General features: G+C 39.6%; 1 protein-coding gene across 4 annotated transcripts in view; it reads left to right on the top strand.

Annotated features, from left to right (window-relative positions):
• myh10 (myosin, heavy chain 10, non-muscle) overlaps positions 1-24,967 on the top strand; it is a 76,178-nt gene that overhangs the window by 38,442 nt on the left and 12,769 nt on the right. For 2 of the 4 annotated variants that reach the window (XM_033625008.2, XM_033625013.2), the window contains exons 5-27: positions 207-309; positions 700-729; positions 1,487-1,501; positions 2,093-2,110; positions 6,804-6,896; positions 7,909-7,972; positions 8,285-8,383; positions 8,732-8,875; positions 9,682-9,777; positions 10,566-10,684; positions 13,318-13,470; positions 13,672-13,845; positions 14,117-14,290; positions 17,815-17,929; positions 20,204-20,397; positions 20,594-20,715; positions 20,803-20,872; positions 21,603-21,763; positions 22,129-22,237; positions 23,341-23,472; positions 23,603-23,809; positions 24,274-24,411; positions 24,597-24,720. In XM_033625008.2, coding sequence (XP_033480899.1) covers positions 207-309; positions 700-729; positions 1,487-1,501; positions 2,093-2,110; positions 6,804-6,896; positions 7,909-7,972; positions 8,285-8,383; positions 8,732-8,875; positions 9,682-9,777; positions 10,566-10,684; positions 13,318-13,470; positions 13,672-13,845; positions 14,117-14,290; positions 17,815-17,929; positions 20,204-20,397; positions 20,594-20,715; positions 20,803-20,872; positions 21,603-21,763; positions 22,129-22,237; positions 23,341-23,472; positions 23,603-23,809; positions 24,274-24,411; positions 24,597-24,720 — 2,654 coding nt within the window. The remainder of the gene's footprint in view (positions 1-206; positions 310-699; positions 730-1,486; positions 1,502-2,092; positions 2,111-6,803; positions 6,897-7,908; positions 7,973-8,284; positions 8,384-8,731; positions 8,876-9,681; positions 9,778-10,565; positions 10,685-13,317; positions 13,471-13,671; positions 13,846-14,116; positions 14,291-17,814; positions 17,930-20,203; positions 20,398-20,593; positions 20,716-20,802; positions 20,873-21,602; positions 21,764-22,128; positions 22,238-23,340; positions 23,473-23,602; positions 23,810-24,273; positions 24,412-24,596; positions 24,721-24,967) is intronic. The other 2 variants (XM_033625010.2, XM_033625011.2) reach the window with 2 other exon arrangements.

The following is a 24,967-nucleotide window of genomic DNA, read 5'->3' as shown; positions in this document are numbered from 1 at the left end:
GAAGAGGTTGTGTTCTGTCCTCTCCCACAAACACCTGCAAATCTGTAAAGCTAAATGAGAAAAGTGCATCACAGCTATATTGATTCAGTTGTTAAGATCACTCTGTGTCTAAGATTTTGATTTAAAGGGTTGATTCTGGTTTAGTGTTTCTCACACTGTTCTGAGGATGTCTGTTTTTCTGTGCTTTGTCTTCTTTTGTCCCACAGAGGTGAGTCAGGAGCTGGCAAGACAGAAAATACAAAAAAGGTCATTCAGTACCTGGCACATGTTGCCTCCTCCCACAAAGGAAGAAAAGACCACAGCATTCCTGTGAGTATTCTCCTCTCTCATCTCTCTAATTTAGGTTAGCAGTGCCTGCACAAAGCCATAAACTGAACTGAATGAGCCCATAAAAATGTGTTGAAATACTGACGTTAATGTTGGATTTGTATGAGAAATGAATCACTTATACTATGCCATATTATATCTTTGTATCACCCCACAATTACCACAATCCCAGGTTATTCTTTTGACCTTATATAACACTATAATCACTGTGGAGTAATGATCATTAGAAAAAACTATGAGCAGCTTGGCCGATGTGGGATTGTTGTGGTATAATATACTGTAGCTACCAACACCAGTAGTGGGCAATATGGCTTTGTGCACTGGATGAGTGCACAATCTAACAGTTTGCATTTGTTTATCTGTAACAAACAGCCAGAATCACCCAAACCAGTGAAACTACAGGCAAGTCTTTATACTTTCTTATACATCGTGTTCATGTGCATGCTACATTAACATTTACTTCTCAAACAAACTCACTTTGTCTGAAATGGGCTCGAAAAATGACATGAGCCCACTAAAGCCTGATTTATGGTGGGATGCTTGACGCTTTTGATGAGTGTCAATCGACTGAAATGACACATTTTCAGCAAGCAAAAAAACCATTGTCGCTTGACTCTTTCTTTTCAGTTGGGCACCTGGAGAATCTTGTCGTGCTGTGGACACTATTATATTGTGATAGGGTATTCACAGCGAGTCTCTCTGATACATTTACTGGAGTTTAGTGTGTCCCAGCTTGAGTAACACTGGACCTGTTGACAAGATCACTGAAAGGGTTGGCAGGCAGCCAAAAATACCAGAAATGCAGCTTCTTTACATTGTCCTGAATTTGTTGGACCAAGACATATTCACATTTTGGCTCCCAAAACAAACAGCTGTCAGACGGTTCAGGATGATAAAATGTTGCTAAACAAGCCAGCTGGAGGATAGCGTCTGGTTACAATGGAGATGACTGAAACATTTTGCCGAAGCATTTATTGAAAATGTTGCGCAGCTCATCAAAAGTGTCAAGGGCTGTACCATAAATCAGGATTTTGGGCTCATCAAATGGTGTAAAGAAGTTCAGAGACACCAAAAGTGACAGTTGACACTTAGTGTGCTGTATTTACTTAAAATGCCTCATTACAGCATATTTAGCTTTTACATTGTCTCTCTCTGTCAGGCACAAAATGCAGTTGTAAGTACACTTTAAAACTTGCATGATAATTCACACTCCCTTTATTGTGTTTTATGTGAATGACTTACTCTGTCCGGATGTGACACACTGTAAATTTGCCCGCCATCTCTGTGATTCACACTCGCTGAAACGTAGTCGCATGCATGTTGTTTTTATTTGTTGTGATAGTCACATGTTGAGTCTCTGCTGTCATATTATGCTGTATGAAGCTGTATGAAATAGTTAGAATGCTGATTTTACTTGTATTATAGCGAGGCATGTGTCTTATCAGTGATTAAGACCGTAAGTTAAGACCAGTCCTGGTCATTGGGAACGAGGGCCCTGCAGGTAGCCACCTAACCTGTGACTGAATTACAGTATAGTTGAGATGCACAGTACAAACCATAATCTAATCTAGTCTTGAGGGCCAGGATTACAGACCACTGAGGTATTATTATAACACCTATTGTTTATTCCCTCCATAGATTTCTTTAGGTTGTGCTTAGGCATAAACAAAAATGTTTATCTTGAACTACAGGTCACTATGTATCCATGTCATTAATTAAGTTTATTATTTTCCATAATAACAAATGAATCTCCCCATTCCTACAGAGTGGACCCCTGTTTTATGTGAGTAGTATGTAGTTTCTTGCCTATCTCACCTCACAATATCAAAGGGGTGCTTTACTCACTCTGTTGCCACCTTCTCTTTACCCTCAAAATAACTGATTAATATTGCCTTATGGGCAGTAGATGTGATTTCATTCACCTTAAATCACCTTCTGCAGTTAAATGTTAACTTTTGCATTGCATGATCTGTACTTCCTGTCCTCACTGAGCTAATGACGTAGGATCTGCTTCTTTCAGACATTTAACATTCACATTACTTACAGTGTGAGGACACATCCTCTCATAGAAATCAAACATTGCTCTAGTGTTCATTTTATAAACTAATGGGCTGCCGTGAAGCTGATAGATCCCATATTATTTATTTACCTTTATAATGAATCAGGATATTAACATTACATCTGCTGTTTAATATGTTTCACTCTGTCTCACTGTTGGCATGTTAACAATAAGGTTTCTACTTTGGTTCCTGGCGGCCTTAAAGAGATCAATGTCCCAGCTTGTCATCTGGGAAAAATTGTGAATGATGTGTGTCAGAATCCCACAACACATCTCGTTTTTTATATATACACCTAGAGGTGTCTGTATTTGTGGTTGACATGGTAAAGAACAAGACAGGATTATGCCAAGCATTATTACAAACCTGTCTTGTTTCTGAATTTAAAAAAAGATAAGATAAAATAATTGAGCTGTTTGGTGTTAAGGGTTCTTCCATGGTTTATCAGTCAGTCGATGAAAAGTGAACTTCTTAGTGGATTTGGCTGGTTTTCTATGAAAAAAGATACATTTAATAATACAGAGTGACAAAATGTTAATATACAGACACTGACATCACAGAGTGTATTGCATTGAGAATCCTTTTTGTTGTTCCGCCAACTGAAACAAAATGAAGAAAATAAGCTACAAGCTAATTGTTCAGTCCTACTGCTGGTTTATATGTACACTGCTCACCGATTCTTAAAGGGACAGTTCACCCCAAATCAAAAGTACATATTTTTCCTCTTACCTGTGCAGTTTATCAGTCAGTTTGATCTCCTGAGTGTTGAGAGATATCAGCTATAGAGATGTCTACCTTCTTTTTAATATAAAGGCACTAGATGGCACTCGGCTTGTGGTGCTTAAAGCACTACAAAAATACATTTAAAAAATTCAACAGCAATGTCTCTTTCCAGAAATCATGACCCGGTTACTAAAGATAATCCACAGACCTTGCTGTGAGCAGTTTCATGCAGGAACTATTTTTCTTTCTACCAAACTATACCCACCAACTGCATCACTGCGCAGAGGGAAGCTTGCATCTACTTCCAGCTCACCTAGCATCACTGATCTAGCTAACATTACATCTCAGCCAATGAGAACACCATTAATGTTTCCCACACTGTCTTGAGCCAGAGCCTCTCATCCATGAGTAGATGCACGCTTCCTTCTTCGTAGTGAAACAGTTGGTGGGTGTAGTTTGGTAGCAAGAAAATACTTCCTTCATGAAACTGATCACAACAAGGTCTGTGGATTATCTTGAGTAACTTGGTCATGATTTCTGGAAAGAGACATTGCTGTTGAGTGTTTCAAATGTATTTTTTGGCACTGTGAGCACCACAAGCAGAGTGCCATCTAGTATCCATGGCCAATATGTCCAACACTCTGCAACTCACATCAAAATAATCTAGACTGATAACTAGTACTACAGATAAGTGGATAAAAATACGTATTTTTGATTTTGGGGTGAACTGTCCCTTTAAGAGTGATTTTTACTTCACATTAACCCTCCCATCGCTGGATGTTTTGTACCACCTTTGTTTCTACTGCATGTACAATATATAAGAAGCTTAACAATAGTTACACCACAAAATGTTTAGCTGACACTAATGCTAAGCTCATCAGAATCACTTGACCTGGACCCATTGGCCGATGCAAAACCTCTTTTGACCTTTCCATTAAGTTTGATTCAGCCTAAAAGCTCTGTCATCTCAAATGACTTCTCCACATTGGCTTGTTCCAGATTTAAATACTTTGTGCCATTTCCCAAAGACTGTTCTCCTTTTTCTTGCTGATGGAAAGAGCGACTTGTAATATTTGTCTGGCCCCGTGACCTCCAGAGCAGATGTTGAGCAGCGAGTACACATCCACAACTGGCCTCTGCCTCATAAGATTTAGTGGAACAGTTTTGACTGATCCTCTCAAGCTGTCCTAAAGTACTGCCCCATGGCCTGCCAAACAGCCTGCACTTTGAGAGACACACTTGTATCTCTGACCTGTAAACATTTTCTATAGAGGCAGAAAGATGACTTTGAAGGAGATGATAGGGGTTTTTTCTTTTTATAGCTTGAAAACGACTGGGTGTATGTGGAGTGACTGATAATGTGTCTTTCAGTAGTTTTGAGGCGTCTCAGATTGCTTACATTTTATCACAGCCAAACAACAATTGGCCAGCTCAAGTAGAGGAGCCAGCTCTGTTTGTTGTCAGATGTCTGACATGCTCATTTTGCAACAGGAATGTGGGTCAACTTCTAATGCTGCTAAATTGGACCCCCACTGGTGTTTGTAATCTGCTCTTTGTTTTTAATGTGCGCAGAGCAGACCACACAGATGGGTAGAGGCTGCCAATGAACAATTTCAGCTACCACATTGCACCACAGGCTTGTGTTTATATAGAAACAAAGGCTTTTGGTTTGAATCCTCTGCCCTCTGTGGGCTCTGCCGCCACTCTGATAGCTGGAGAAGAACCAGGTTTATCCCGTTCAGCCCCGCTTCATTCCAGCTGCTCAAAAACTCAATTAAAAGCAGCACATCATGCTCTCCGGCCAAAGATCACATTACTTGTCTCACATCCTGAGAGCAATGCTGATTCCTCATCCCACAGAGTTGTGGAAAATGGCCTCCTCAGGCCTTCAGTGTGTGCAGCTATTTTTGACGTAATGGGAAAGTATTCCTCTCGGCCACAAGAAGAGAAGTAACATTGCAGAAGAAATTGTTTTTCTCTCAGCCATTTTGGATTCTTTGGTCGTGACAAAGCCCACAGTGTGGCTTAGATGGAAGCACAGCGCGCCACCTGTCCAAACATCTGCATAAGTCGCTTATTTATTTATTTATTTATTCAGCCTCTTAAAGTGTCCAGTCTGACGGAAAAAATAAAGCTGAAGTGTTTCTGTTGTGTGTTGGAGACACATTCGTCCTGTGGCCGTCTGCCTTTTCTCACAACAATGAGCCCAAATTTTCCCAGAAACGTTCTTTCAATCACAATCAAGTAACATCATTAGTCCTCAGTCAGCCATCACAGGGCTCAGTGCACAATCATTTTTCTTTAAACTTCCAAAGATAAAACTCCTGCACACCAGGTTGTGAAAGCCTTTATGATCACAGTGTTTACAGGAGTGGTTCATATTTTATGTACTTGAGAAAATACAAAAAGTCCCTAAACCATCAGGTCCACTGCCAAGACCTAATGGTTTCAGCATTTAGATTTCTTAAATACAATCAGATTAATTGTTTAGTCATTAAAATGCCAAAAAACAAGTCTTGAAATTGCTGGTTTTGTCTTGAACCCAAGGATATTTAGTTTACAAGGTCATTAAAAGAGAAATGCAGCAAACGGAGAATGTTTGGCATTTTTGCTGGGTAAAGGACTTACACACTCAGTGGTTTATCAGAATTGTTTGCAATTACTGTTTTGTCAAACGACTAGCCTAATTGCCTCAGCACTAATCACAATTTTTAACTGATCTAGAAACAAAGATTTTGCCTGAACATTTAAAATAATATTGATGACTGAGAAGTGATAGGACAACCTTTGACCTTTGGACCAACCTTTTTCTCATTTAAATCCTCTATCATATAAAGATGTTACCCTTAATATACTTGTTTTCAAATGATGTGGTCACATTGTTTGTCTGGTCTTGCTTTGGAAGAAAATAACTTGGTTAGAGAAATGCTCTTTGTGATGGGCTGTGCTGCTCCCTCAGAAACTTTAAACTCGTTTTGGGATTGGAAAGGCTTTTAAACTCAGGGAAACAATTTGGCTCCAAAAATTGTCACTTAGCTCATTTGACACTGTGGACAACTGCAGAACAACTCACATGCTTGGTTGTTTTTAAGGTAAACTTGGTACAATAAAGTTTTTTAGGAGCATGACTGTCACATGTTTTCATCGACTTCTCTCTGGTTTTGTTTGTGCAGTTTACCACACGGGGATAATATATGTGAGGTCATCATCTGCTAGGGTTGCAACAGTATGAGATTTTCACGGTACAATAACTGTCTCAGAAAATATCACGGTATTACAGAATTATTATCATCAGTCAGAATGACCCTTAAAGGAATGAAAACTGAAGGGTTGTTTCTGTTTGAACTAATGTTTTATTACTATAATTAAAACCTGAAACTATTTTTTTTTTTTTTTGATGGAAGTAAGTCTAAAAAGTCTCCCTTTTGCAAGGAAGTAAAATAAAGGTGAGGTTCTCCGTCCAGTTGCTTTTTTTTTTTAATATTGTAGATAAGCAAATATACATAGTATGATAGACATCAGTTTTCATATCATGATATACCTTGAAACTGGTATACTGTTGCAACCCTATCATCTGTATGTTTATGGGTTTTTTTCAGTTGCTGATTCAGTTTCTCATCATTTTTGTTTGTTGCTTTCGTGGAGACAAAGGACTGCTGTGATGTCGCTCTGCCTTTTTTTTTCTTTTTTCTTCAGGGTGAATTGGAACGTCAGCTTTTACAAGCCAACCCCATCCTTGAATCTTTTGGGAACGCTAAGACAGTGAAAAACGACAACTCGTCACGTTTTGTAAGTAGAAATAAGAAGAATAAGAAAAGTAGAAAATAATATTCAAGAAGACAAAGTCCACTCTAGCAGTTGGACACTGTCACAGCACCACCTGGGCTGATCTTAAGTCGGCACCTGAATCAGATTTAAATGACGCGTTTGGATCCTGTAGAAAGTTCTTTTTGAGGATAAGCAGAGGTAACCTGATTGAAAGTAATTTGATTATCCTACTTTTCCTGTAAGCAATTGCACAGGTCATATAGACGGACACAGGCGCCTGCTAGTCATTAATGATGCCTTTGATGTACTGGATCCTTTCAGACTGGAGGCAACTCCACTTACTACACTTCTCGATAGTGACGTACAAAAAGGGCCTTGAGGAAAGTCTCGGCCTAAGCATTAATGTGGTGAATTAATCTGCCAAATTTAAGAGGCATTCTCTAATTACTAAATAACTGCGTTACCTCATAAAATGACTTAAGTGCAACTTTCTGTGGTCAGTTTAGATAGTAAAAAATACCACAGTGTTCATTTCACTTGATCAGGAACAGACCTCACATGTTCTGTATGTCTTTTCCAAAAAAATACTAAAATTTACTTGTGCTGATGTGAGTCCAGTGTGTGGAAATAAAGTTATGTTGTAAACAGAATGAATATCATTTTGGTTGATTTAAAACGTCATTTTACAATTTAAAATATTGCTTTTTACTGTATAACAAATGGTAATGGCATACTTATTAGATTTAAAAAACACAATGTAGTTAGATGTATGGCTTATTTCCATTGTGGTCCTCTAATATAATGTATTTATTGTAATTTATTCTGTAGGTGATGTGTATCAGTGTTCATGTATATGGAAAATTCATGCCAACTCCCAGGATATTATTCTATAAACATTAAACCTATCAGATGTTCCTCACTGTGAGGCCTCAGTGTGTGTTACAGCAGAACACAGTCATTATGTTAGCAATTGATTTCTCTGTATCTTGTCTTGTGCACTTCCTGAGTTTTTATCTTATGTTCATCTCTGCAGGGGAAATTTATCCGTATCAACTTTGATGTCACCGGATACATCGTTGGAGCCAATATTGAAACCTGTATCCTGTTTTGAAACAGTTGACTAGAAATGATGTAGCATTGTGCGTGTCATATGAGACATTGTAGGTGAGATGTTCACAAGGAGGAGAGTAGCCAGGAGTGTCTATTGGAAGCACTCATAAAACTTAATCCAACAGGACATTTTCATCATGGCATGCTATTGAAATTTGTTGGCACTATATTTGGATCTTGTAATAGTTCAACCAATTTGACCTGTACACTAGAAAGTGTCTGGAACACTGAAGTTTTGGGTTTTTATTCTACATCAAACTGACCCACCACACAGATTTTTCTTTGACCATTTGATTCAGACTTACTGGAGAAATCCAGAGCTATTCGTCAAGCCAAAGATGAGCGCACCTTCCACATCTTCTACCAGCTGCTGGCTGGAGCGGGAGAGCACCTCAAATGTAAGTAGACCGAGCTTTTACACTGTTAAGGTACTTCTTATTCCCTTTGTCTATTGTTACTCTAGACCATAGCTGATTTTGGCAGTTGAAAGGAATACTTATTTACTTAAACAATCAAGAAGTATACAAATGGTCATTTTGCAGGTGAAATATTCCTTTAACTAAGTAAAAGCCGTGTTTGCAACAGTATAAATGATCACATTACATAATTTATATTCATACTTTGAATTGCCAGCAGTTCTACTAAAACCCAGGGCTCACTTGGTCCACAAGTTTTTACCTTAAGAGAAAAAAAGAATAATATCTTAACCATGCTTCTGAATGTTTTAACCACATTTCTCTCCACAGCGGACCTGCTTTTGGAAGGATTCAACAACTACCGTTTCCTGTCTAACGGTAACATCCCAATCCCGGGCCAGCAGGACAAAGACAACTTCCAGGAGACCATGGAGGCCATGCACATCATGAGCTTTGGCCATGAGGAGATTCTGGGTATGTTTACCATAACACCAGAATAAAACTAACACAAACATAAAAAGGTTATTACTTTAAAATTACTTATCAAGGTCCCTCTGATTTTATGGTTTTAGACGTTGAAGTGACAGTGAAACAACAGCATCTCAGAGCATCTCTGGTACTGTGACATATCTCAAGAGTGAACAAAATATGTGGGCAGTGTTTTATTTCAAAAGGGTTTTCATCAAATCGTTCAGAAGTGACCATGACTTAGTAAAACAGAACTTATGAAGCTGTAGAGGACTGCTGGCCTCCACACACGAGGGACTGGTGAGAAATTAATATATTGGTCCCCAACCATCCTCTTCTGGAAATGTAAACAACGGTTTTGCCTTCATGCCTCATGCTGTTATATTGCTTTGCTACCTATGACAAGAGTTAATAGTCAAGATGTCTATGTATGATGGGTGGGGTTAGCCAGTAGCCCCAAATCATATTGGATTGGATGAATGATGAAGTCTTCAGAAATATCTTGATATTTTACACAAGAAAAATAAGAGGGATTTTGGTATAAAAATGATTTTGCATGCATCAAAAGATATTGATATTTAGTGTTTTTAATTCTTTGGGTGTTATGGGTTTGTTAAAAAGTGCTTATCATGTTTTTTTAATTGATATTATCCAGTGAAATAAAAATGTAATCATGGTCCTCTCTTAATACCTCCATGACTATGAAACCAACGCGTTTTTGTCAGTTTCACTGCTTAAACACATCCACGTGATGCTAAAGTGGTGTCTTTCTATAGTAATATTGTTTGTTTGTTTTGTTCTTTTATATATAGCCATGCTGAAAGTGGTGTCCTCGGTGCTTCAGTTTGGTAACATTAACTTTAAGAAGGAGAGGAACTCTGACCAAGCCTCTATGCCTGATAATACTGGTAGGTATCTCACACACAGGCACGCACACACACACACACACACACACACACACACACACACAATCCTTTTACATCTGCTTCATAACCTCATAGCTTGGAGCTCACAGGTCAACACATTACTCTCCTCCTTTTCCTCTTGCCATATATACTCTCCTCACCTTTTCCTGCCTCCCTCACACTGCGTTCTCGTCCACAGAACAGAGGAACTGGTGATTTATGTCCTTTCCCTCCCCAAGCCTTGTCAACCTGCTATTAAGCCACATTATTGTGAGGATTTACTCCTGAAGGAAATGGGGCACAGCCTTCTAGTTCCTCCACATGTGGCACTGCATATTTGGCACTTAAATGAGGGAGACAGGGAGAGAGAATGGGTCTGATGCCAGTGATGCAGCTCGGCCAGATACTCCCAAATGTGACAGGCAGAATCCAGAACTGAAGCAGATGTTTTTTTCTTTCTTTAGTAGTGAGACTTGGCTGATCTAGACCGGATTCTGCTTTTTCTACTTTTCCACAAACTCCAGCCATGTAAAATATGACTCTTTCCTCGTTACATTTCAAAAGAAGACCTTTTTGAAAGATTTGTGATGAGTCTTGATGTTAATCAGTAATTGTCAAATCACTCTTGAAGAACAAAAACAAATTTCTCAATCTTTTATTTCTTGTTTTGACAAGATAATTAAACGTACAGATACTGCCCAAATATACTGCTTGAAATCTCCTATCGTAGCCTCTTTTTATTCTCATTTAATTCAGCTTTTTTTTCCCATTGTGTGCTCTCCATCTCCCAGCCGCTCAGAAGCTGTGTCATCTGCTGGGTATGAATGTAATGGAGTTTACCAGAGCCATCCTGTCCCCGAGGATCAAAGTGGGAAGAGACTACGTGCAGAAAGCACAGACTAAAGAACAGGTCAGTTTGCTAACATGATGCATATACTCTTCTGCTGCCAGATAAGATCCTTAGTAACAATGATGATCTATTGTATAGTCGTGTAACTTAAGTAGGTCTTTTCCAGTTTAAAGCTATAGTGCGTAACTTCTGTCGCCTCCCAGCAGATAATACGTTATTACAACTAATAAGCCGGCAGCACTTCCATGTACACAGAGTAACAGTCGCCACACACCGTGTAAACAGAGTAACACTTGCTTCACACCGTGTACACAACGCTACACAACGTGGCGAACACCAGGCTGCTAACATTACATTACGTTCATAGCACCATTTCCAAGAAAATAATAAAGTACTAGGTCCAGTACATGTAACAGCAACACATACTACTCATAATATAATTATAAACCAAGTCACTTACTTATCCAACAGCAGCAAGGCAACATCCGTGTCTGCCCTCAGCCCAATTTCTTCCTTCAGGGCTCTCCACCGAGGAAAAGCGACGCCAATACAAATCCTTGTTTGCCTTCTCCGTCGGTCACTTTCCTTCTTTGCTAATTGACCTTCAGCCGAACGTCCAGGCTTTTTCTTTGTGGTAGGATCCACTTCTGAACCGTGTCTCGGCCGCTTCTTTGTTGCTTTCTCTTTCTACCTGCGCTCTACCTCTTGCTATGAGACTCTCCGCTCTTCCTCCCCCTCCCTTCTTGTTGTGAGGAAGCATTTCCTGTGCGCCAGCGCGGGAATGTCGCCAGTCTACACGCAAACTAAAAATGATATATATTGAAAAATACCACGAGATGTTAGAGGAGCCGATCGGCTTAATCAGCATTGTGTCATCTCCTCTAGTAGTGGCTTGGGTGAAACGGACATTTACGGACCTGTAGAAATTACGCACTATAGCTTTACGTTAAGTCGTTCGTTAAGTCATTTCGTTATGAAGTAATGGAGTTGCGTGGTTAGAGGAGTTATTTCAGGCACCAGGGGTTCCAGTAGTATTTTCTGCAGAGACATTGTTTCACAGTGAAGCTGGAGCACTATTTATAGGCCTTGATAGGTATCAACTCTACCTTTTTAAATCATCAGTACTAATTATAGCAGCTGCAATAGAAATGATCTGTTTTCTTGCCTCTGCGCTGGCGATATCCATAGCCAGAGGCATTTTCCTGTTGGGTTGTCCATCCCAATCTCATGAGCATGATATCTCAAGAATACCTTGAGGGGATTCCTTCATATTTGACACAAATGTCCACTTGGAATCAATAATGACCTGATTATATTTTGGTTGTCAAATGTCACTGTGACCATAAGAAATGTTTTTGGCCATAACTCAAGAATTCTTATGCTAATTGTGACAAAATTTCACACAAATGTCTGCCAGGATAAAATGATGAAGTGATGACATTTTATATCCAAAAGGTCAAAGGTCAGCTTCAATGTGACATCATAATGTTCTGCATTAAACACTTTTATGGCCATTATTCAATGTCATATCTCAGGAACAGAAGGGGAGACATTTGGTCAGATACTGAATTGGTGTCACTAATCTTGGGTGTCCATCTTGAATCTTTGCTGATTGTATAGGTCTTCTGTGCTGCCTGGGGGGAGATGTATTTGAAGCATCCACATTTTAGAATATGATGTGTTTTATTTGAAGTATTGTTACCTGTCATGGCTACATGTGAGTCTAGACAGACATGGATATAAATTTTAAATGCAACATTACTGGTTCACAGAGTCATATAAGTACAAGACAGTATTGATTCAAAAAAGTTAAAGGCACAAACCTATGTCTATAAAAGCATGAGAAGAGGAGTCACCTACAACTCCCAAGTTGCATTTCAGTAAGAAACATCCAATTAGAAAGCTTAAAATTATGTCGCTAAGAATAAGCGGAAGCTAAAGATATATTTTCACGACATAGATAGATAGATAGATAGATAGAAAGATAGATATTTTATTTTATATCTATCCTTTTGCACTGTCTGCACTGTGGATCAATTCAGAGTGAAATGTTGTTTCAATGCTCTGTATGCCTGTTACACAACTGTAGAATTGACAGTAAAGCCTCTTGAACCTTGGATTTTGAATTTTTTATAGCTCTGAATCAGAATCAAGCTTCCTTTCCATACAGTGGTCACTGAGCACCATGGGTATTGTTGTCTTAAGACTCATCAGTAAAGAGATACTCTAAAGTTAAAATCATTTGAAGACTTATAGCCGTAAGAGTGAAGACTTGCTGTGTAAAACTGATACCTTGCCTCGTTTCATATTGCACTGGGCACAAGAGAAGGTTAGTTTTATCTTCTGTGAAACTACTCCAAAGTACGTCTCCTGACTATGAATCATTCCTTTAAAGTGCAGCACTCTTACAGACTTCTGATTGTTCTGGCTGCAGCTCAGTGGATACGGCTTTTGTTTCAACTGTTTTAGATATTAATGCAAGTCTGACTCAGAGAGCATGTGGAACATTAACGGTACGCAGCCTTGCCAAAATGTTTGAGTCCATTTGTCCACTGAAGATCTGAAAGCGTGTCTAAATTTTACTGGCTCAAGACCCAACCTGCCTGTCCTCGCTCTCTACCATGTCAGCTCTGTAGCTCCTCATATTATTTAAACATTATTTTCCCACTTTCCTCTCCTCTCTCTCCCTCCAGGCTGACTTTGCAGTCGAGGCGTTGGCTAAAGCGACATATGAGCGTCTGTTCCGCTGGCTGGTCCATCGCATTAACAAAGCTCTGGACAGAACCAAACGGCAGGGTGCCTCCTTCATCGGCATCCTGGACATTGCGGGTTTTGAGATTTTCCAGGTTTGGATTAAAGTCTTTTCATCTTTAAAGAAGAGAGTTCGTCCTGTTGTGCCTAGAGGAAATGTTTTGGTTTTGTACAGTCGATGATAATGTCTGTTGTTGTTGTTGTTGTTGTCTACATTGGAGGTTTTAAGTTCTTGTCATCTACACACCTTTTTAGTAAAACTATTGCTCTTCCTTTTATTTCTCCTCCTACTACAGTTGAACTCATTTGAGCAGCTGTGTATTAACTACACCAATGAGAAGCTGCAGCAGCTCTTCAACCACACCATGTTCATCCTGGAGCAGGAGGAGTACCAGAGGGAGGGCATCGAGTGGAGTTTCATCGACTTCGGTCTTGACCTGCAGCCCTGCATCGACCTCATTGAGAGGCCGGTCAGTGTGAATGATTAGCTCGTATCAATAATTCACTTATTCTTGAATTATTTAGGTTTCTTTTTAACCATGTAATACATTTTTCTACCTAAAATGGAAAGGAAAAATTAATTATGCCTTTAAGTTGTTAGGGCATCCTGGTGGCTGAGGGGTTTAAGCTGCTGACCACAATGCTCCCATCTTAATTAAACACAAACTACCTGAAATTGTTGTTTTGCTGATGTCGTTACAGTTTACTCTTTGTAAAGTCTTTTGTTCTGTCCTGTTTTAGGCAAACCCTCCCGGGGTGTTGGCTCTTCTGGATGAAGAGTGCTGGTTCCCCAAGGCCACAGACAAAACCTTTGTAGACAAGCTGATCCAAGAGCAGGGCACACACCCCAAGTTCCAGAGGCCCCGCCAGCTCAAAGACAAGGCTGACTTCTGCATCATCCACTACGCCGGCAGGGTACACTTGTTTTTTATTTCTCAGCAAGTTTCTGTGTATGTTTTTTGCTTTTTTTAAGGTTTTTATGTCATTCTGTTGCTGCCCAGTAGATTTCCTTATGAATTTAAATCCGAACATGCACATTTTGATTAAGTAGATATGTTTTAGTATCAAAATTTTCCCAAGCCCTTCCAAAAATGTTAACCCACCTGACCTGAGCGAGGTTTCTGCATAAACCTTCCACCTTTGCCGCTTCGTGACTGACCCAATCCTTCTTTGAGATGTATGCGTTATCGATCTTCCAAATATGCTACATTCCCCTATCCCCCTTACCAACACAGAAGCAAAACACCATGTTAGTTTGGATCCAAAAGTTACACAAAAACAAAACCTAAACAACAGGTCAAGGCAGTGTTAGTCCAGCAACTCCCATGCACTGTGAGGTAAAATTACCGTTTTGTCGGTGGAGTCTCGTAGCTTTGAAGACAGCGATAAAGCCGTTAAATAATTACACTGACCACGGATAAGAACATACAATACAATACAACCCCATTTCAGAAAGTCTAAACTAACTTACCTTTTTTAGTTATTATTATCGATCGCCACTATTAGCTACGTCACTGCTTTTGCTGATGGCTAAGTGGGCATTTCCATTTGAAGACCAGCAAAAGAATATAGATGGACCCACCCTTCGAATACACTGTAGATGTGTTTTGAAAGAAAAAAATATCGGGTTTTCGTTGGAAATGAAAGGTTACTGAAGGATAAAGCTTTCATTTTATGGAGCTTATTTTTGGAGCATAGGTCAGTCTCTCTTCTACAAAGCACTCACCAAGACAGTCACATAGGAAAAATGGGAACTATATTGATATAGTCACAGCTTTAAAGGTTGATACAACTAATATCATAATACTAATGTTTCATTGCTGCTGAATGCTCCTTCAGTTGCTTTAGTTTGTCTTAAATTTCTAAGGTACTTTAACACATACCTTTTAATTAAGGTAATGTCTGAAAGGTTCGCATGCACTGGACTGAATGTTCTGTTTTACCTCCATATTACATAATGTATATGACTCCCTTGCTTCTTATTGTATTTTCATTCTGTCCAATACGTCTCTTTTCTTCCCCAATCTTCTCCTGCAAAAGTTAAACAGCAAGTGAAAAGTTGCTACCAGTCTGCTCTCAGATAAAACAATGACGCAAGGTTCTCCTGTGGTGGGATTTGAGTGAAATACTGAATCCTGGTTTGATTTATATGAGACTGTATTGGAGTGGATTTGTATGTCGTGAGTGGTGTTATGCAATAGAACTCAGTGTTGCAGGGAGACCTGCTGAGAAGCACATCTGCTTATCGTTATGTGGACTGTGTCGTTTGACTCCACGATCAGTCAGACAGAGATTTGAACTGTAAGAACTCTGTGGAGAAAAATGTGCAGCAACATGAAGCCAAATGTTGTAAATGCACAAAAAAATATTAACTCACACATGCAGTCTGAGTCACTGCTGTGGCTTGTGCAGTATATTAAGTCAGTATTTGACGTAGGTCGCCATGATAATCTGCCTAGACTAGCTAGTTACACAGGTATTAACATTAATAGAGCTATTAAGACTTATAGAGCTGATACCATTGTGCTAATACTTCTTCCTTATGTTTCCTCTTCTTCTGTTAAATGACCTCCAGCACAACCACATAGTTTAGGGGTCCTGAGAGACCTACAGTTAGACCCCCCCTGCCAGTTCTGTATTTTTAAGGCTGTTAACTATATCGATATTTGAGTTGTTGTTGTTGTTGTTGTTGTTTTTTTACATAGATGCATCACATGGACAAACATGTCAGTGCTTTCTACAAAAAAAAATGCTTTCTGTATTTTCGCTTTCACTATCAGCAGATAACAATATATCTGTGTCACAGCAAATTTTTGCTTAAGAATTTCGAGCTCTTAACTTTATCCAGATCCTTATAACTATGCATGGAGGTTGAATCAGTATTGTTGTCTCCATAAACATATCGTGACTGAATTCTCATAATAAGATATTTGATTCACAGCTCTCATGTGTAAATGAGTCTTTTACAGTTTGACATTTGAAATACTCAAGAACATATATTTTAGAATCTTTGTGGGGCTTACTTAGTTATGCATTATACCAGGATGTTTTTGATTATTTTTTATGTTTATGAAGATCACAACATTTTAATCTAATGTCGTAAACTACTGTGATTGAACCCTGATAAATGTCCTCTCCCCATATGCCAGCCAATATTAGCCTATGAAAGATATTACATTAGTATCAGCTGTGTGGCCAACAGATATGACATTTGAATTACGCTACATTTATTTGCTATAATAATAATGATACTAATAATAATAGACTTTGCTTTACGAAAAAGAAATTATATGGGGCATCGGTGGCTTAGTGGTAGAGCAGGCGCCCCATGTACAAGGCTGTTGCCGCAGCGGCCCGGGTTCGAGTCCAGCCTGTGGCCCTTTGCTGCATGTCATCCCCTCTCTCTCCCCCTTTCACACTTAACTGTCCTGTCCATTAAAGGCAAAAAATGCCCAAAAAAATCTTAAAAAAAAAAAAAAAGAAAGAAAGAAATTACATGCACCCAGTGCTCCACATGAATACAGACATAGAGCAAATATAAAAACAGGGATGAAGTGCCATAATTAATGCAAAATCGGATGGAAAATTAAATAATTTAATAAAAATAAGGTAACGATTGAGGTGAAAAAAGAATACATAGAATGTATAACTTAAGATGGAAAAGAAAACCCTCTTAATAATAATTATAAAAATAAAGTTAAAAAAATAGAGAGCATAAAATCAAGTAGATTGTAATATTTCAAAAGAAGTGAATCAGTGCACAAGTGCAAAACAAAGTGCAGAAAAAGAGATGAAGGCCTGCATCAGGAAAGCCATAGCTAGTTATAGGCTAATGTGAAGAGGTACGTTTTTAGCTTTCTTTTAAAATATGTAGCAAACTTCTTATTGGAGGGTACTGCCCATTGTTCCAACAGCCTTGTTGGTCCAAAAAATGCCCCGTTGTTCTGAAAAATGCCCCACTGGACCAAAAGCCAATTTCTATAGCAGTCTGTTATCCCCAAAAACAAACGGCCATTGCTTCGAAATTTAGTTTCTCTGAAAATACACACTTCCAATGTTGGCGTTGTTTGTTTTTGTGAACCATGGATATGTTACATTTATCAGCAATGCTGTGGTGAATGTTTGCTTAGATTTAGGCACAAAAAACACCATGGGCATTTGTTTTTGTTATAACGATCTGTTGGCGAAATGGGCTTTCACTCCAATGGGACATTCCTCGGAATATACAGATAACTGAACTGAAGTACAGAAATGCAATGACCTGCTTTAGATCCTGTAAGAAAGCAAGTTAAAGGGATTTTTATCAAAAAATGTTGATAATGTAAAAAAACAGTGTGTTGTTATCAGATTGTTCAGAGTCATATTACATCGGCTTAGTCAGACTATAATTGTGTTATTAGTTTTGTACTTATCTGAGCTGTGTCACTCGCTTACCGCAGGTTGACTACAAGGCAGATGAGTGGCTGATGAAGAACATGGACCCCCTGAATGACAATGTGGCCACACTTCTACACCAGTCAACTGACAAGTTTGTGGCTGAACTTTGGAAAGATGGTAAGCTGCCACCTTCTTATCTCTAAACACTTGAAATGGTGCCAGATACTAGAATTGATCAATTTTACAAACCCATCCTTTAAGATTCATTCAGTATGTATTGATTTGCTTCAGTTAACAATCATGTCAGTATGTCTCTCACTCAAGCCTACTAACAACAGCTGTCTGCCTTGTTGACCCAGGCCTATACGTTTATGATTTCTAAGAGTCAATATAACACCCCCTCCCCCTCCTGTCTCTCTCTCTGTGTTGTAGAGATTCAGACCATTCAAAGGGCTTCATTCTATGACAATGTCACTAGTCTGGATGACCCGGCAGGTGAATGAATGGGTCGTGCTATAGCAGACCTGGGCCAAAATAATAATAGCTGAAAATGAACAGTTTTGAGTTGTGAAGCTGCTCAGGGTGCTTGGTCAGCTAAATGTAAGCGCTTTCCAAGCAGTTTGACCTCTTGACAGTGCACTGGTATATTTTTGCCCAGATCTGGCTGTTTGTTTCATGCTTTAGCCGATGCTGTGTCCGTCATAGCTACAGTGGCTCCCATGTGCTTCCAGGCTGCATGGCTCTCTTGTCTCAGCCAAAAGCAGTATTGCCTATAAATAAGCTAAAGTAGAATGTAGTCAGTATCTCCCTTTAGTTGAACTAGTGTCCTAGTATTTTTTAGGTTGTCTCGTGATCTTCGTATGGTCCATAGCCCTGAAGCTTTAGGATCTAGAGCAGCAGTTTGCGGTCTGTTTTTGTCCCTCCTCTGCGATGTGATACATCCACGAGCAAATTAAAGATTTGAAGCTTGACTGAAGAAAATTTAATGACATTAATTTCCCGCCTTCCCCCTGCCCTGCTAGGATCACAGTAGCGGGGAATTGGAAGCAGATGTTGGTATTTGTTTTGGCTCTGAGCTCAGACGTCAGTGTGGAGGGTCTAGACACAAAGTCCATACATCACCTCGGTTTAAACTCAGGCAGTCTGAGACTCATCAGATGCTCGTAACTTTAATTGAGTCGACATTAATAAGTGGTATAGTGTATTATTTTATATTTTATAATTGAGTGTCAAATCGTAACTCATGTGCTGTGTCATTTTGTCAAGTTTTTGTTTTTTTTCAAGAATAAACCTTCTGCTAGATTATAAAAAGATTTGCTATTCAGTGGATCAGCATGGTGATATTCTGTATTTTATTTTTCTAATTCCACGAAAGGACCAAAACTAGCAATGACTTGAGCTGTAATTGTCATGACTAGCTTGATTTATTGTATTCCTTTGTGCCATGTCAAACTTGACATCCCCAGTTTGCAATGCAGCGTCTCTGTCTCCAAGCCTGAGCAGAAATGATGCTGTGATGCCACTTGTGTCATTTTCTCACATTTGACAAAGCTCCGTGCACAGCCACAGAAGACAGTATTAGGTCTGCAACTAACAATTGTTTTCATTAAACTGCTAATCAATTGTTTCATCTACAAAACATCTGTAAACTGTGAAAATGCCCATCACAGTTTCCAATGTGACGTCTTCAACTATCTTGTCTTGTACAACCAGCAGACCAAAACCCAAACTTATCCAACAAAAGATACAGTAAAACATGAAAAGCAGCAAATCCTCACATTTGAGAAGCTGGAACCACCAAATGTTTAGCAAAATTGACCCACAAGATTACTTGAGTTATTATTTGATTATCAAAATAGTCGCCAATTTATTATCTGTTGATTGACTTGCCAGTTAATTAGCTAATCATTGCAGTTTTAGACATAATACATAACACTGGAGTGCCCCTTTAATATTGGTTATGACCATTATATTGTAATATTTTTACCTCTTACGTTTAAACATGTTGAAAAGAGATGCTTTTACTGCCATTGTGCTGATGCAGGTTCTGTGGAATGAGCAGTAAAATGCAGAAAAGCCCTCATGTAGCTTCCATCAAGCATCAACATTCATCCACTAGGACCAGAGAAGAGCCATTCAATTCTTGCAGTGTAACATTGTTAGTGCTTAGTGAGTAAAGCATCCCACCACGGTAACACAACATAAAGAGCCCTGTATGTACACAGGAGTAGATAGGCTATGCTCTCCATTTCCATCTGTAGAAGCTAGTGCTAGTTGTAGACTTTGAATGCTACTTTGTTAGACTGCTGTTGTTTGACCGTAGTGTGTCATGTTTTTTCCATCCATTTGCACTTCATGTAGCCACCTAATGTTACTGTGTTGCTGCTGCTGTTTGATTTATCCCCATGAAGTCTTTTCGCTCTAACCAGTTCTCCATCGTCTTCCCTCCAGTGGACCGTATCGTGGGCCTGGACCAGGTGGCAGGGATGAACGAGACAGCCTTTGGCGCCACCTACAAAACGAAAAAGGGCATGTTTCGTACAGTGGGACAGCTCTACAAGGAGTCGCTCACCAAGCTCATGGCCACACTGAGGAACACCAACCCCAACTTTGTGCGCTGCATCATCCCCAACCACGAGAAAAGAGTAAATAAACAATTATTACAAATTCAGTTGGTAGAAGCTGAGCAGCAAGCAGTGGAAAGGGAGCGACCTGAAACTTTTTTCATTATATTGTCATTATCATTGATTATCCCTGTAGAGCAGAGCAGAGCAGAGCAGAAATTGTACATTAAAACTCTTGAAGTGTAGTGTACAAATGTGTATTTGTCTTTTCCTTCAGGCTGGTAAACTGGAGCCTCACCTGGTCCTGGACCAGCTGAGGTGTAATGGAGTCCTAGAGGGGATTCGCATCTGCAGACAGGGTTTCCCCAACCGCATCGTCTTCCAGGAATTCAGACAGAGGTGACAAACAACAGAAGAGGTGTTTTGAGCTCTGTAACTTCATTTCACAGAGGACAAGCTTATATTAATGTTCTCTTTTGTTCACAGATATGAGATCCTGACACCTAATGCTATCCCCAAAGGATTCATGGATGGGAAACAAGCCTGTGAGAGAATGGTAGGGCTTTTTGTTTTGTTTTTCCATGGTTCAATTTAAAAACTGCAACACAGGAAACATTGACTTACTGTATATTCTGCTGAGCAGCCATAATTTAGAAATGATTAGGCTTTTTCAAACAAAAGGTTCGAGGAACAATAGAACCAGAGGAACAAACTTTAGAAACTAAAGTCCCTTTTGCTTTTCCACTGCATCTGAAGAACCGTGATGATTATTAAATAAGACCCATGGCAAATTAAAGAATGAGGGCAAGTGTTTGAAACACAACAACACAGAGTTATTCTTTTGTTCGTTGTATTAATTGTTGCATGACTCTGATGTTTGAGTTTAATGTGAGAGATGAATGAAAAGAAGAAAGAAAGGAAACTGTAAACTCAAGCACCTGTCTCCACAGTGATCCGCTGAGTGTTTGATGGTTATTTATTTCTGCTACACATTAATATCAAGTTTTATCTCTTTCATTCACTGGCTTCGTTTTCTTTACCTCTCTCTTATTGACTCCCTTGCTGCTATCCAGCTGCATGACGCAGGTTTTGTTCTTTAGTTCTTGAAAAGGTTGTCAGTCCCCGGGGAAAGTTCCTGCGGTGGAAACACCTGAACACAAATACTCACTTGATTGTAATGTCAAACTGCCTTAAATTTAACATGCCTTAAATATATTAAATCAGAATGTAATTTCACCCTGCCTACAGAGGTAAATCCTGAACAACTCCTTATGTTCCTTTTATAGATCCGAGCCCTGGAGCTGGACCCCAACCTGTTTCGTATCGGTCAGAGTAAGATCTTCTTCAGAACCGGGGTTCTGGCTCACCTGGAGGAGGAGAGAGATCTGAAGATCACTGACATCATCATCTACTTCCAGTCTGTTTGCCGTGGATACTTGGCACGCAAGTGAGTGTCAGATCTCTAGATTGTCTTATAGATTTCTTACGTATGAACATATATCAGCATTTGGATACTCAAGATGCATTTAAGGATGCCAATCCCATACTCAAACTCCGAGAGGTAATCTGAGGCACAACACATCCAGAAGTTCAAATTCCCATCCAAAACAATCACAAGCACTGAAGCGTCTGTCGTGATTAGCATTTATATTAGTGCATAAAGCAGCATGATGAGGAAAAAGTTTGGTGCATTTACAGCTCATTTGTACACTAACAGCCCAAACTTGGTCTCCAAAAACACCTACGACTTTAAAAACACTGCTGTACCCAGACACTGATTTGTCGCCTGTTACTCTTTCTTTCTTCACTCAGGGCCTTTGCTAAGAAGCAGCAGCAGCTGAGTGCTCTGAAGGTCCTCCAGAGGAACTGCGCTGCTTACCTGAAGCTGCGACACTGGCAGTGGTGGCGGCTCTTCACCAAGGTAAGAACCGGACAGCTACCTCTTCCAACAATATAGTTCATATATGCTACACAGATGATACACAGCTCCACATCTCTGCTTCACCCAATGATCTGAGCATTTTCACAAACTAGTGATTGGATGCCTCCAACGTTTCTCCAGTTAAAAAAGGACTAAACAGACAACAGAGAAAACTAAAAATCTCTTGACAGAGTTTGCTCAGTTTCCTTTGAAATGTAGGTGTTTAAATGTTGCAAAAATGTCTCAACATCTACATTTCTATGGCAACTGAGGAAACTCCAGCTCATGATGAGGGCCGCGTGATGCAGTCAGAATCTCCAGAATGAGCGGATAAGTGGACCTTGAGATGATTTTGTCAACTACTGTCGATTTGGTCTTTTTAAGGTCAAGAATAAACTGTCGAGTTCATCTATTTCTGTTTCACTGGCTCATTAGAGCACAATATCTGCAGGTATTGAACAGTCTTAACAAACACTGAACGCTGGCCTTGGAAGGTATTGAAGTCTGAAACTGAATGATTTTTCTTGCCTGTCTTACACAGAAACTTTTTTTTTTTTTTGGGCATGTGTTTGTGGGCTATTGAAAGATGTCATACCTATAATCTACAAGGTAGCCTGAGACAGACAGAAGGTTGTAAAGAACAGGGGGCCACAATACTCTTTTGTGGAGTTTGAGTCAACGCCATCAGACCTGTAGGAAACACTGTTACTACTACTAGATTGTGTAGAGAGTAAGCTCATCTAATCATGACTGACAAGGGTCAGTTCTAGCAAAACTTTAAATTAAATTAATCCTTTAATAAGTTCATCCATCCATCAGTTTTCTCCTGCTTATCAGGGTCCAGGTCAAGTTAATTGATAAATTATATTACTTGGAACATACATACTGCTTGGAAGTACTAAGAAAATGTGATTAAAGATGTCAGTAAATGTGCATTCTTAATAAATAATTGTCGGCCTTATTGTCCCTACTGGTTGTCCCTCACTTGTACGACCATAAAAATGATATTCAGTTGCATTCTGTGTCTTATAAAGTGTTAAAATGCAGTCATCCTGCAGAGGATTATTTGTTATTCCCTCTCTCTCTCTCTCTCTCTCTCTCAGGTGAAGCCTCTGCTGCAGGTCACCAGGCAGGAGGAGGAGCTGCAAGCCAAAGATGAGGAGCTGGTGAAGGTCAAGGAGAGACAGCTCAAGGTGGAGAATGAGCTCGTGGAGATGGAGAGGAAACACCAACAGGTAAGCGTGTCCTCTGTGATGCAGAGTAAATATTTCACCTCGTACAAGCTGATGTAGCACTGACAGTTGAGTAATCAATGTTGCAGCTCAGAAGGCTGGATGTTTTTCTCAAATTGCCTCCTCTCTCCAGCTTGTAGAGGAGAAGAATATTCTAGCAGAACAACTCCACGCAGAGACGGAGCTGTTTGCCGAGGCCGAGGAGATGAGAGTTCGCCTGCTCTCCAGGAAGCAGGAGCTGGAGGAGATCCTTCATGACCTGGAGTCGAGGGTGGAGGAGGAGGAGGAGAGGAACCAGAGCCTGCAGAACGAGAAGAAGAAGATGCAGTCACACATCCAGGTTTATATCCTCACATATTTAAACCAAACTTATACATACACATCTCTCTCCGTTTTTTGTTTTGATATGCTGACATCCATGCTGTTAATACCTGCCTTTCAGAAGCATTATAAACTATCAACACTGTCCTCATCTGAACCTTTAAAGGGCCTTCCTGTCATTTATATACTGAAGTTAAAGAGAGTTCACGTCCATGTCTCACAGATCTGATTAGACCACCCTGATAAGTGTAAAACTCTTAAATAATACCTTAAGGTGTTTTTATTCTTTACTTTGATTATTGCTTATTTATACATAAATATTTAATAATGTAGAGAAATACTTTTATGATTTAAAGACGAGTGTTCAGGGGCTTTAAAGAGTTGTAGCTGTTAAACTTCACTTTATAAACTTCAACTGTATCGCATTAGAATGGGTTATCAATCTTTATCTGTGCAAATGTGTTTGTGTTTTTTTCTCTGCAGGACCTGGAGGAGCAGCTCGATGAGGAGGAAGCTGCAAGACAGAAGCTGCAGCTGGATAAAGTGACGGCCGAGGCGAAGATCAAGAAAATGGAGGAGGACATTCTCCTGCTGGAGGACCAAAACTCCAAGTTCCTTAAGGTGAGAGGATTAGATCTGTAAATGATGCATTAAACAACATCAAAAATACCTAAAAGAAGGTGATGACGCATGTTCATTAGTGATTAATAAAAAAAGATTGTGTATTTTGACCTTTTTACATCCATGTAGTATGTTTGTGTCTTGAAGCCTCCAGTCTAACCCCACACTTTGATTTTACCCAACAGGAGAAAAAGCTTTTGGAGGACAGGATTGGCGAGATGACCTCCCAGCTGACAGAAGAGGAGGAGAAAGCAAAGAACCTCGGCAAGGTCAAGAACAAGCAGGAGCTGATGATGGTTGACCTGGAAGGTGAGAGACTCTGACTTCCAGTGAGATACTGTGATTGGCTCCATGAATAGGAAACCTTTACCAGAACAGACACAAAAGGACAGATGGCCACCGTCATATCAGTTCCATGACTAGTTCATGTTTGGTAGGTGACTGTCCAGGCGAATTTACAGTAGCCTGTATGTAAGATAAACTGTATAAACATGAAAAATAACCATGAATGAATGAATTTCAGAAAGAGAAAAAATCTTTAAATGATTAACATTTG

Source organism: Epinephelus lanceolatus, chromosome 3 (genome assembly GCF_041903045.1).
Source record: "Epinephelus lanceolatus isolate andai-2023 chromosome 3, ASM4190304v1, whole genome shotgun sequence".
In the NCBI taxonomy this organism is placed as follows: domain Eukaryota; kingdom Metazoa; phylum Chordata; class Actinopteri; order Perciformes; family Serranidae; genus Epinephelus; species Epinephelus lanceolatus.
This window is presented reverse-complemented; position numbering and strand designations above follow the sequence as displayed.